The sequence below is a fragment of the Somniosus microcephalus genome, chromosome 4 (genome assembly GCF_052327205.1).
Source record: "Somniosus microcephalus isolate GS21.2 chromosome 4, FLI_Smic_1.0, whole genome shotgun sequence".
Classification (NCBI taxonomy): domain Eukaryota; kingdom Metazoa; phylum Chordata; class Chondrichthyes; order Squaliformes; family Somniosidae; genus Somniosus; species Somniosus microcephalus.
In genome coordinates this window covers 333,648,934-333,663,140 of record NC_140990.1, presented here as the reverse complement: position 1 = coordinate 333,663,140, position 14,207 = coordinate 333,648,934, and the positions used below count along the sequence as shown (strand labels likewise).

At 43.0% G+C, this 14,207-nt stretch overlaps 1 protein-coding gene across 5 annotated transcripts in view; it reads right to left on the bottom strand.

Moving 5' to 3' along the window:
• Nucleotides 1–14,207, bottom strand: part of ptpn4a (protein tyrosine phosphatase non-receptor type 4a) — a 264,046-nt gene that overhangs the window by 83,249 nt on the left and 166,590 nt on the right. For all 5 annotated transcript variants that reach the window (XM_085986873.1, XM_085986872.1, XM_085986874.1 and 2 more), the window contains 3 exons: nt 10,807–10,870; nt 5,303–5,475; nt 2,153–2,221 (listed from right to left, as the gene is read on the bottom strand). In XM_085986873.1, the coding sequence (XP_085842999.1) occupies nt 2,153–2,221; nt 5,303–5,475; nt 10,807–10,870 (306 nt within the window). The remainder of the gene's footprint in view (nt 1–2,152; nt 2,222–5,302; nt 5,476–10,806; nt 10,871–14,207) is intronic.

Genomic DNA, 14,207 nt, shown 5'->3' with positions numbered 1-14,207 from the left:
CCGTAATGTGTACTTCCTCAACATTGTTGATGAGTACTCCAGTTTCCCCTTCGCCTTCCCCTGCCCAGACATGACCAGTACCACGGTCATTAAATGCCTGAACGACCTCTTCGCCTTGTTCGGGTTCCCAAACTATATACATAGTGACCGGGGCTCCTCCTTCATGAGCGAGGAACTCCGCCAGTTCCTACTAGCAAGAGGTATTGCTGCAAGCAGGACCACCAGCTACAACCCTCGAGGGAACGGCCAGGTGGAAAGAGAGAACGCGACTGTATGGAAGGCCGTCCTCTTAGCCTTAAAGTCTAAGGGCCTCCCAACCTCCCGCTGGCAGGAAGTCCTCCCGGCAGCGCTGCATTCCATCCGGTCACTACTTTGCACTGCCATTAACGCCACCCCCCATGAACGAATGTTTGTTTTCCCCAGGAAGTCGACTACGGGAACCACACTACCAACCTGGCTGACCTCTCCGGGGCCCGTCCTGCTGCGAAAGCACGCGAGGGCCCATAAAACGGACCCCCTGGTCAAGGGGGGTGAACCTCCTGCACGCCAACCCTCAGTACGCCTATGTGGCATACCCAGACGGGCGGGAGGACACAGTCTCCTTGCGAGACCTCGCACCCTCGGGCATTCCGGAGACACCACCTTCACCCCCCACCCCCCACCCCCCCGATTCCAGCTCAGGTAGACGGCATGCCGGAACCCCACGAGCCCTCGCCGACCACGCAGACACCAGCATCACCACCGGAGAATGCAACACCGCCGCTGCGACGATTGGAAAGGCTTACGAGGCCCCCGGACAGACTGACATACCAGAACTGGTAGTACACATCACCCCGCTGGACTCAAATCTAAACAAGGGGTGAATGTGGTAAACCACTTTTGTGGTTCACTATCGTTACACTATAGTTATCACTGTTATATCGTTACTCTATGGTTATCACTGTTCACACTGTTGTATCACTATACGAGGTCGCCTCTTGTCACGCTGTTATACCTGGGCTGACCACTGCTGACTCCGCCCATGGCTCCACCTACCTGCCCAGGTATAAAGGTGGTCGACTGGCTGGTATTCCTCCTTGTTGGATCCGATCACCCACGAGGGTGGGCTCTGTTATTTAGCCAATAAAAACCTATAGTTACTTTCTTAACTCGTCGCTTTTCATTGGATGAATTGATAGGTATATCACTGACCAAAAGCTTCGTCAAAGAGGTAGGTTTGAAGGAATGTTTTTAAAGGAGTAAAGTGAGGTAGAGAGGCAGAGAGGTTTAGGGAGGGAATTCCAGAGCTTAGGGCCTTGGCAGCTGAAGGCACGGCCGCCAATGGTGGAGTGATTAAAATCGGGGATGTTCAAAAGGCCGGAATTAGAGGAGCAAAGATATCTCGAGGGGGGGGGGGGGGGGGGGGGTTGTGGGGCTGGAAGAGATTACAGAGATAGGGAGGAGCGAGGCCACGGAGTGATTTGAAAACAAGGATGAGACTTTTGAAATTGAGGCGTTGCTTAACCGGGAGCCAATGTAGGTCAGCGAGCACAGGGGTGATGAGTGAACGGGACTTGGTGCGAGTTAGGACAGGAGCAGCAGCAGAGTTTTGGGTAATCTCAAGTTTATGGAGGGTAGAATGCAGTAGGCTGGCCAGGAGTGCGCTGGAATAGTCGAGTCTAGAGGTAACAAGGCATAAATGAGGGTTTCAGCAGCAGATGAGCTGAGGCAGGGGTGGAGTCGAGTGATGTTCCGGAGATGGAAATCGGCTCCAACAATCAATTCAGCTTTTGCATCATTTCCTGGATCATCCTTATGTTGTATCACTGCTTGTTGTCCCACTCTATCTCTTCTGAATATTTTGTAACCAGGAATGTTTAGCTCGTGAAAAATGTTCTTGCAAAGGAACCACAGGCCATTTAATCTCCACTAACAAAAAAACCCAATAAAAGCAGGCATACCAACTGATTAGATTGTCATTTTACCACATAAAATAAGCAAATCCATGCAAAAGATTTCACATGCAGACATCAGCGCCGTATTATCCCAATTATGCAGCAATAATTGCATTGTTTTTATGCAGATCTTTTACAATAATGCCAGTATTTAATAAACATTGTTATTTAAAAAACCTCATTCCATTACAAAGAATGATATAAACATCACATCATACCTTGCAAATACCCTGTCTTTGTTTGCTTTCTCTTTTCCATATTGCACAGACTGGACCTCTGTCCTCCCACTGCAAACAAAAATCAGATTCAGATTTTTCTTAATATACCAAACTCACTTTAAAAGACAATACTGTGACACAAAGTTTTAATTTTCCAAGTTTTATTGTAACTTATTCATACCAGAAGAAAATGTATGATGCACTTTTTACAATGTACACTTCTATCAGAGTTTATTAGAGTTTTTTGAGGATGTAACTAGTAGGGTAGATAAAGGGGAACCAGTGGATGTAATATATTTGGATTTCCAAAAGGCATTCGATAAGGTGCCACATAAAAGGTTATTACACAAGATTAGGGCTCATGGGGTTGGGGGGTAATATAATAGCATGGACAGAAAACAGAGAGTAGGGATAAACGGATCTTTTTCAGGTTGGCAGGCTGTAACTAGTGGGATGCCACAAGGATCAGTGTTGGGGCCTCAGCTATTTACAATCTATATTAATGACCTAGATGAAAGGACCGAGTGTACTGTAGCCAAGTTTGCTGATGATACAAAGCTAGGTGGGACAGTAAGCTATGAGGAGAACACAGAGTCTGCAAAGGGGTATAGATAGACTAAGTGAGTGGGCAGTAAGGTGGCAGATGGAGTATAATGTAGGGAAATGTGAGGTTATTCACTTTGGTAGGAAGAATAGAAAAACAGAATATTTTTTAAATGGTGAGAAACTTTCAAATGTTGGTGTTCAGAGAGATTTGGGCGTCCACGTGCAAGAAACACAGAAAGCTAGCGTGCAAGTACAGCAAGCAATAAGGAAGGCAAATGGCATGTTGGCCTTTATTGCAAGGGGGTTGGAGTATAAGAGTAAGGAAGTCTTGCTACAATTGTACAGGGCCTTGGAGGGACCACACCTGGAGTACTGGGCACAGTTTTGGTCTCCTTATCTAAGGAAGGATATACTTGCCTAAGAGGCAGTACAACGAAGGTTCACTAGATTAATTCCTGGGATGAGGGGGCTGTCCTATGATGAGAGATTGCGCCTAGGCTCTCTGGAGTTTAGAAGAATGAGAGCTGATCTCATTGAAACATACAAGATTCTGAAGGGGATTGACAGGGTAGATGCCGAGAGGTTGTTTCCCCTGGCTGGAGAGTCGAGAACGAGGGGGCATAGTCTCAGGATAAGGGGTAGGCCATTTAATACTGAGATGAGGAGGAATTTCTTCACTCAGAGGGTTGTGAATCTTAGAATCTATAGCCCTCTGGGGCAGAGAATTCTGGAGTCTTTGAGTATTATCAAGGCTGAGAGAGATAGATTTTTGGACTCTAGGGGAATCAAGGGATATGGAGATCGGGCGGGAAAGTGGAGTTGAGGTCGATGATCAGCCATGACCTTATTGAATGGCGGAGCAGGTTCAAGGGGCCGTGTGGTCTACTCCTGCTCTTATTTCTTATGTAAACAGTCTGCATTCATGTTAACAGAGTATGCAGAAGTTAAGGATTGCATTTACTGCTAAATGGTGATACCATGACTATACTGTTGGCCTCTCGAATGATCTGCCTGCCCCACAAAGCTCTGGATATTTCAAGCTAACATTTGAGTTGCATTGCACATAGGACAGTAAAATTATGCAGCAAAAATTTATGGGAGACTGGGTTGTAAATTGATAGAATATTGGAAAGTTTAAACACCAGTTCGGATCCAATACTAGATAAAGGTTAGTTTCCTACCATATGGAGTAGTACACAGAACTAATTGATTTCCACCCAGAGGGTTTGGGGGGGTGGGGGGAGGAAACTCTGCCTGGAAGGGTGGTAGAGGCAGAAACGCTCATCACATTTAAAATAAGTGCTTGGATATGCACTTGAAGTACCATAACCTACAAGGCTACAGACCAAGAACTGGAAAGTGAGATTAGGCTGGATAGCTGTTTTTCGGCCAGCACAGACACGATGGGCCGAATGGCCACCTTCTGTGCCATAAATTTCTATGATTCTATGATTTAGAAAACAAACTTTGCCTCGATATTTTCACAATGTAACAGCTTCTGTATCATTTTCGTCAGCAATCTTCCACGGGTGAATTCTAAAATCTTTTGTTTTGTTGTTTTAGGAATTTGGGTTTATATTAAACATGAAGAATATTTTTAAAACTTGCCCTATAGTACATCAAAGCTGTTGCTATACATTTTACATACCAGCAGAGCTTCCAGATTTCATGAGTCTTTTCCTCCCCACCAATATACAGATACACACACCATCATTGCCCGTAACATTGCATATTACTGTATATCTGTTCGTCTCTTGATGGGTTTATGTGGGATGCTTTAAAAACAAATTTTTAACTTGGAATTCAACACACGGGTCAATGTTAAAATTTGATCATCCAATTAGATACAAATTGAAAACTTTAGACACATATCTTAGTTCATTATAAGTTGGGAAGCAAAGGTCATCAGCAATTGACAACTACAACTTTTAACATACAGCTTTCAATTGTTTGGCACAATATATAAAATTCCGAGATGGTCAGATACTAAAAAAGTGCGCAGTGTAGTTTCTTGGATTGGGCTTGATAATGACATGAAAGGAGCAATTGCTTGCTGATAAAACACAAGATTGCATTCCCCACAGCACAGTCATGGTGCTTTATACAGTAGGGAATTCTGAACTACTCAACAGACTCGCTGAAGTTAATGGGCACAAATTTAGATGCAAGCGTAGCAAAGAACACAGTTAAAAAATATTAAAGCCAGAAGAGAACCTTGTTTTAAAGTTGCTGCGTGTGACTGGTCAGGTTTTTGAGGGGCGAAGGAATAGCCATATTTTTTTATGCAGCACAGAAAGGGGCTCCAAAAAAACAAAATTAGGACCCCAACCTGTTGCAATAAAAGCTGAGCTACCCCAATAAAATTAAAACCATTGACCAGTATAAACAAATACTTGCTTCAGCAAATATCGCCAGGCAAGACCATAACCTGACAAAGGGCTATAGCTTTGTCAATACGCTTTATTGTGCAATACAAACCGTAACAATATTTTTCATGAAATGAAAAATGGTTATTCCAAATAAAAGCTAAAATCACTTTACGTTACTGTATAACTTAATGGCTTTGTCAGTAACTAATAAAAGTGACAAATCTTTAGCACCTACCAGTATCGGAACTTTGACCCCAATGTAAAGTAATGTGCAAAAAAGTTCTTCTGTGGAGGTACTGGTCTTTCTAGCCGGAAGAATGTATGATGCTCCACACAAGCCTTCCACAAATTCTTACAAGCTCGGTAGTTCCCCATATTAAACCCTAGTAATGTTTCTCTCGAGTCCTGCTGATAGGGGAAAAAGTTAAGGCGGTTAATTGAAGTACAAATATTTCTTTAGAATCTCTTCAGTTTGGTTAGCAATGTCATAAAACCGGATAGATGTGTCTAATTTTCTTTTAAAAAGTTCCATTGGTGCAATATGATCAGTCAACAATGTTGGATAGTAAATGGCCAATTACACCCCTTTTCAAATAAAATATTAGTATTCTGGGGTCTTGAACACAGATCAATTGAAAACTATTAGCAAAAAACAGTTCATAAATTTATATGTCAAGCATCAATGTGTGGAATGCAAAACACCTTTACATTAAGATTCTCCAATCTCCTGGCTATAATGCTGGGCAAGGCTTGACCCAAACATTATTAGCTAGTTTATTGATTAAGTGTTGGTGCCACCAGCTCCCAATGCACTGGTCTTGTGCAGTAGGCATCTACCCTAAAGTAAACTTGTCGGACTGGCTCAGGCTGGCCAGCAGCAAGACCCATCAGCTTTAGTGAATGTGGTAAGTTTACTCTGGCGCTGCACGAGTCCCACTTGTCAGCAACACCAGTACACCATCATCAAACAATATAAAAGCAGCTATATAATTACAGTACATAGCATCTACAGCACAGAAACAGGTCTTTTGGGCCAACTGATCATCGCAGGTGTTCACATTTCACACAAGCCTCCTCCCACTCTAATTACCTCTTTCCATCCTGTCCCCTTGCCCACTATTCCCTTCTCTCTCATGTATGCATCAAGCATCCCTTCAAATGTATCAAGGCTATTTGCTTGGTGCACACGAGGGTGTGGGGGCAGAATGATGGCCAGCACAAGTCCTGTGCATCGGGAGCTGTTGTTATAGTTTCCATTTGAGGCAAGTACTTTCCTTTAGTAAGTTCAAGCTTATTAGTTGCTGCCTAGCCAGCTGTAATTAACAAAATAAACTACAGCCAACATGTTAACCCGTCTCTTTTTCAGATACTGATTGACCTGCTGCGTATTTCCAATATTCAGATTCCAGCATTCATAATTCATCTTTTTATCTTTGTTCCAGAGGTCATTTGTGTAACCTTTTTATTCACTTCAAAGAAATGAACATGTGGGTCCAACTGCAGGATGGGGGATTGATCCATGGCACTTCCCCTCCCCCACGGCAGTATGCTTGCTCTATAATAGCTATCTGTTGATGCACTCTCTCTATGACCAAAGACTGTATTGGCTTTCTGTCCTTCTCTCCTCAGAGTACTTGACGGATTCTAATGCCCCTGCTCCATAAAAGCGACATTACATATGCCGGGTCTTTAAATAGATTACAGGGGGGGAAACACCCTGCAATCACTCAAGTACATTTGGTCCTTTGAAATGGGTGAATACAGGGATGTGAAAATATTAAAATTGAATTTTCAGTAATAACTAAATGCTGTAATTTATCTAGGGATGTGCTTATAGTTCTTGGTATTCACTCCTGTACTTTTTGTAAAAATACTAGGTATGCAATAGCATTATTGCACAAAATCCAATTATTAAAATTTTAAATGTCATATCTGGCCACAATTTGTATCATGCTTTTTTGAAAATAAGCAATTTAAAGAAAATTATTGTTTCCCTTATAATTTCTCCCCAAGGACTACCTTCGGAAAAAACCCTACAAATCTTACCAAACGAAGTCTTAAAGTAAGTACGTCACCAGCAAAAATCTTACAATGTGTACGTTTGTACAGAACAAATTTCAACAGATCCATCACAGCTGCTGCCAATTCAGGTCCGCATATAATACATAGGACACAGGCCAAGCACGGCCTCGCTATCCGTGTATTAACAGGCACAGGCCATAATTCCGACATTAGTGCTATCAAATCAATTACTGATAATAGTCCCGCATAAAACATTCTAATAACAAAAGATCATGTTTTGAATTGAATGTTCTAATGATGTATAAATTATTAGCGTAGAAAGCTGCACCATTTAATTTTTATGAGGCAATTCAACAGATCACAGAGCAAAACTAATGTTCTATCAAAATACAACGGCCATCAACAGATGCCAAATGATCTTAAATCTGCAATATTCATTATTACTGGGATTGAATTGCACAAGAAATTACTGGTGCTGGACATGTATTAGCTCTAGCTGTAAAATAAGATTTGCTGAGTTACTGGTTGAAGTAATTTGTAACACATTAAAGCTATGCTGTATATTTCAGTCTCAGATGATAGAGCACAGCCCTCATCTACAGGCTAAAATGTCGTACAACTTAAATTAGCTGATCTGTCTTGCAAGATGGCTATTCCCATTCATAGATTACATAATGCATCACAGTGCAACCTGAACAAATCTCACTCGGCAAGATATTTCAAGAATTCGGTTATTGTTTTGATTAAGGCACAATGCCATCTAGTGACTCAGTGGGGCTTGATACTTCATTGTTTTTCAAAATCATAAATCATGCGCAGTACAGTTCGCTATTCCAACTGGGATTTGATCAGATAAAGTGGATTTAAAAAAAAAGCAATTTTACCCTATTTTTCATGCAATTTCTTCCCAGTCTTCAATTCTTCCTGGTGCATACAATCCTGACAGAGACTGGGCCCTGGAAATGTCTGTAGTTCAGCAATGCCATGCAAACTATTTTGATTTTCCAACTGAGATTTGGAGCATATGTGGAGAAGCTCCAGTTTGTGAGTCAAAGTCCTACTATTCAACAATGTAATACAAGGCTCAAGGGGAAAATTCTCCCCAATTCATAAACAAAACAAAAGAGACTGTGATTGCCACCAGAAATATTTAAGAATTGCAATTAGTCAAAAGATTTTTTCCTTTAGATTGTTTTCATTCTATATGGTACAGCAATTATTTAGGAAGAATAAAATTTGCAGAGCCATCATTTTTCTTTAGTCACCAACTGTAACCCTTGGCCAGAAAAACTAAGCGTATGCAACATTTATCAAATAATCGTGCCGAACACAAATTTTACAGTTGACATACTCTGAATGCTACAATGAGTAATGTATTTGCTTTTGATAACACCAATAGCTAGTTGAGGAATAAAAATAAAACACAATTAAATGGTCTTGGCATTCAACTGGCAAAATTGTTGCCGCAGTGGGTTTGTTCGGTGTAAAACAAGTGCATATTTCAGGTTTACCCACTTCAAATCAAGGTTGCCAAAACATGTTGTGAACTCCTTTGAGCATATTACAAATAACACGGTGGGGGAAAAATTCAGTTGTTTGCGCCTCCAGTTAGCGCCTTAAGAGGGCACTAATGGGGCGCAAAGCAACTAGCACCCGCGAAATTAACTAGACATTTTGCGGCGGCGCTAAACACTACCGCCACGATCTCCTGCGCCGGCAGATCGTGACGTCAGTCGAGCGTGCAACGCCCGGACCAGATATTGAGTGGCGCCTCCTGCCTTACCGCTAGCAACGACAGGTTGAGGGGAGCGTTTTGCAGTCAGAGAGGGACTGGGGGAGCGCTATTTCCTTTTTTTGTTGGTGACATTTTTGCACCACACATTCTGAGCAAGAGAGAGAGAGAGAGAGACAGACAGACTTCTGGAGAGATTCAACGCTGTGTGAAGGAGTTTTGGGTACTGAGCAGCACTTTGCAGGTTTATTTTGATTTGCCCTTCCTTGCATCACCAGCGCTCTGAGGTAGCGCCTCGCTCCTGGGACTTTGCGCCTTAAGACAGTTGTGTAGCGCCTGATTTAGCGCAACAATCACCTCCAGGGGCGATAAAAGCCAAGTTTGCCGTCGGAGGCGATAATTAGTGCCAGACGCTAAACTTTGCGCACGGCCGATAATGGCGCCCCACACGAGGCGATACTGAATTTTTCCCAACAGACACCACCCCCCCCCCCCCCCAACAATACTAAAACCCTATGCATGAAAATGATGATCTTGCATGATACATATACAAATATTCCATTTGCAGAGATACAATTCTTGAAGTGTATATATGGATAATTTCTTGCATTTTGTTTTCTGTAGTTTTGTATCTCAAATATTACACATCCATTCTTCTGGTGTGCCTCCTAAATCACTTCTCTACTGACCATCAATACTGAGTCACATCTGTGCAGTCAACTGAACAGCAGTGTAAATAATTGAAAGGGAAAGGTTAAAGGCCTCATCTTCTAGTAAGACAGACAGCACACAAAGCCCATAACTGATATTTAAACTCATTTTATTAATTTAAGTCATACCCTCAGATAGCTAGGTGTTCCACTTACGTGTATTTTGAACATGTTGGTCAGGGTTTTCTGCTTCTACTCACCAGTTTGAGATTTTCTGCCCATTAAAGTGAACGAGTAGAACATTACAGGCTGGCAAGCAGAAAACCCAGGCCATTCGTATGTTTTCTAATGTCCAAGATTACGCATTTCTATACCTTAGCTAGGACTCATTTAGAATACGGTATCCAGTTTTGGTCCCCTCACATGGTGGGTGATAGTAAGGCTTTGGAACAGGTTCAACGGAGAGCCACGAGAATGATTCCCAGCTTAAAACACCTTCGCAACCCAGATAGGCTTAAACTCAGGGGAGGTTTGATTGAAGTCTATAAAAAAAAAAGGACTAGATTGCGTGCACGCTGAAAAATTGTCAATGATGTAGTTTGGGGAGGACCAGGGGTCATGCGCATACATTTCGCAAGGGAATAGGTTAGATGCTACGCGGTGGTTCTTTTCCCAGCGAATAGCATAGACGACCTATGAACAAGTTGCTGGCTTGTGCGTAGAATGCTGATTAAATGTATTCCTTCAAGAGGGAGGTGGACCCGTTCCTGTCTGGGGCAGGGATTGAATTATACAAGAGGTATGTATCAAATAATGCAAGTCATGGTCAATGTGATGCTCTGGATTCATTTTGATCACCTAGAGATTGGAGAGGGGTTTTCCAGGTTTCTTTTTCCCCTAATTGAGTTTTTGATCTGTTTTTTCGCCTCTCGGAGGCGACTACGTGGCACCTAGTGTGTAAGGAGTCTCGACGTGATGCACAAGGCATTACAACTATATGCACCAGTTAGTCATTTCCTGTCCAACATTTTTTGTACAGCTCAGTTTCATGCACAGTACGGAGGGCCATATGTTCCCCTTTCATCTTTCCCCCTCAAATGCTCACAATCACATCCATTTAGCTACTGCATGTCTAGTGAGCATTAAAATTCATTGAAAGCAGTTCTAAACCAGTTTGAAGTATGAAGCAACACATGACTGTACACAAATATAGATTTGTATTTAACTGTGCACAGGGTAATCAGTGACACACATTAAGATCTACTACTCATCTTTTATTCCTCCTTGAAGCTGTTTCAGGCTAGAGACAGTACATAGTACAAAGAGGTTACTCACCAATTCTCTTCGAAGCTGAATGAAGAACTGCTTGCATTTAAATGATATTTTTACAATCTTCAACCTGTATGAAAGGAAACATTTAGTATTAGTAATATTTCAACCAATAATGCTTCAAGGAGCATCACTCCTTAAAAAAATTAAGTTAGAAAGAAAAAAGGTGCATTTATATAGCACCTTTCACAACCTCGGGATATTCCAAGGTGCTTCACAGCCAATTAATTACTTTTGAAATGCGGTCAATGTTGTAACGTAGGAACAGGAGGAAGCCAAAATTTGCAAGGTTCCACAAGTGACTGATTAAACTATTTTAGTTGTGTTGGTTGAAGGATAAAGGTTGGCCAAGACACCAGGAGAACTCTCCTGCTCTGCTTTGAATAGTGCCATAGGCAATTTCCCCTTTAATTTTTTTGGGTGTGCGGCCCATTCAAATTTCTGCACATGCGCACTTTTTCCCATTTTAAAGCCGGCAAGCGGCCTGCGCAGGAGCTCCAGACAGCCGCTCAGCTTAAAGGGATCATTGGCCATGGGATCTTTTACGTCCACCCGGGAGGCCAGACAGGAGCCTGAACTCATCTGAAAAATGGCAACTCCAACAGTTCAGCGTTCCCCCAGTGCTGCAATGTGGATCAGCCGAGGTATGTGCTCAACTCCTGGAGTGGAGCATGAACCCATGGCCTGCTGACTTAGAGGGGAGACTGCTACCACTGACAACTGTTGGACTAACTTAATTTTGAAAACTTTTAAAAACAAACTACTACTACAGGTAGACTACCCTTTATCCGGACTTCCGAAAACCGAAACCCTCTAAAAACCGAAGGTTTTTTCGGTCAGCGTAAGTCCAGCGTAAGTCGTGCGCACGACCCCCCGCCGGCCCCGACCCTCGCCGACTCCCCCGCCGGCCCCGACGACTTATGCTGAGCGTCAGCGTAAGTCGTGCGCACGACACCCCGCCGACCCCCCCCCCCGGCCCCGACCCCGACCGTAAGTCGGCGGGGGTGGGTCGGCGCCGGCGGGGGTCCGCGGGGGGGGGGGTCGGGGCCGGCGGTCGGGGCCCGCGGGGGTGTTGGCGGGGGGTCGTGCGCACGACTTACGCTGCGCGTCAGCATAAGTCGTGTGCACGACCCCCCGCCGACCCACCTTCCGAAATCCGAAATTCTCCGAAAACCGAAACACGGCTGGTCCCGAGGTTTTCGGATAAAGGATAGTCTACCTGTAATAGCTTCAAGGCCACCCTCAAAGCCTCCTTGAAAAAGTGCAACATCCCCACCGACACCTGGGAATCCCTGGCCCAAGACTGCACAAAGTGGAGGAGAAGCATCCGGGAAGGCGCCGAACACCTCGAGTCTCTTCGCCGGGAGCAAGTGGAAGCCAAGCGCAGGCAGCGCAAGGAGCGCACGTCAACCCAAGCACCCCACCCACTCGCCCCTTCAACCACCATCTGCCCCGCCTGTGACAGAGACTGTAGGTCCCGCATTGGACTAATCAGCCACCTGCGAGCTCATTTTTAATGTGGAAGCAAGTCATCCTCGGTTCCAAGGGACTGCCTAAGAGAAGACTACTAATATCAGAGCAGTTAAGGCAGAAATTACCAAGGGGATAAATGAATTAACCTACACAACTGAAATGACAAACACTGAAGTGCTTCGAGTTAATGATTAATTCATTAGTTCAGCTCCCTTACACATTGGTAATTCAGCCCAGCTTCACCCAATTATGTCATCAGCATAACTTTTTTGTTTTATCTAGCAGAAACAAACAAACTAAATCTGGATGTAATTGGAATTCTTTGCAATACGTGGAAAAGGGAATACACATTTTTTTTTTAAAGGTGCTTTTACCTCACAATCCGAGTTATGGGAGTGATCTGATCTCAACATTTCTCATTTAGATTTAGCTGCAAATGTAACAATCCCTTCGGGAGCCAATTGGTGTACATTCAACACAATTTTACTGTGCATGCGCAATGGATCCGATATTGGAAACGGACAACGCCTAGAATGGTGCACTGGGTGTGGAATCTGTAGCAGTGCAATTTAAATTAATTTAGGAAAGACACGCATACACAGTGGCAGCATGTAATGGCTAAATATTCATAATCAGTATCTGCATGCAGCAGACCCAAGAATGAAGATGGAGTCAGTTGTGTATATGCACATTTGCATCGTGATGTAGACGATGATGCACAGAATCAACTCAACATGTTTATTTGGCTGGGGGGGGGGGGAAGCTATTGGGTAGATGGCAAAACCCATGAGAGGGTTTATGCTGTAGCTGATTGACCCAGATTGTGTACATTTACATTTGTACACAATCTGGGTCATTTATATTTAAGAGTGCAGTTATTGGCGTGAAACCACAAGTCTGCAAATTAACATTTTCATATAACGAATGCAGTTTAACCTGCCTAAGCATGTCTGCAAATTATAATTAAATACATTTAAGTTGGACACTATAGTGGAAATATTGAAGAAAATGTTGTGGTTCAATACATTTCTATAATAATCTGTACAATGTTCTATAATTGAAATAAACATTCACAGGACTTCTTAAATGTATTAGTTAGATATTCTCACACTGAAAGAAAGACTTGCATTTATATAGTGCCTTTCATGACCACCGGACGTCCCAAAGCACTTAACAGCCAATTAAGTACTTTTGAAGTGTAGTCCCTGTTGTAATTTAGGAAACACGGCAGCCAATTTGCACACAGCAAGCTCCCACAAACAGCAACATGGTAACGGCCAGATCATCTGTTTTAGTGATGTTGACTGAGGGATAAATATTTGCCAGGACACCGGGGTCAACTCCCCTGCTCTTCTTTGAAATAGCGCCATGGGATCTTTTACGTCCACTCGAGCGCGCAGATGGGGCCTCGGTTTAACGTTTCATCCGAAAGGCGGCAGCATTCCCTCAGTGCTGCACTGGAGTGTCAGCCTAGTTTTTTGTGCTCAAGTCTCTGGAGGAAATGAATGCAAAATCCTATGGATGCCTACAAGGCCCTCTGCCTTAGTACATGTTTTTCTTTAAGACAGTCAGTCTAAGTAAGGCTGCATAACTTTAAGAACCAAGGAGGTTAGAAATGACATCTGCTCTAAATTTGCATTCGACTCCTTTTAACCTGTACCCATTTGCTCCAAAATCCTTGCATACCTAGTAGTGTTTAGAAGTTAATTTATAACCAGATTTTTTGCAACTGCACTGCTCATTTGCACTTAATGCCACAGGAATTATTTTATGATCCATATACTGTTGCTTAAATCACTAACTCAATTACAGGGTGATGTCTAGTAGTTTCCAGAATGGATCATAGAAGTCAAAGTATCAATGGCTGCTGAATAAGCAAGAAATCTCTGATTATAGCACAAGAAATTGGAATATAATAAAGGGTTAAAACTGTG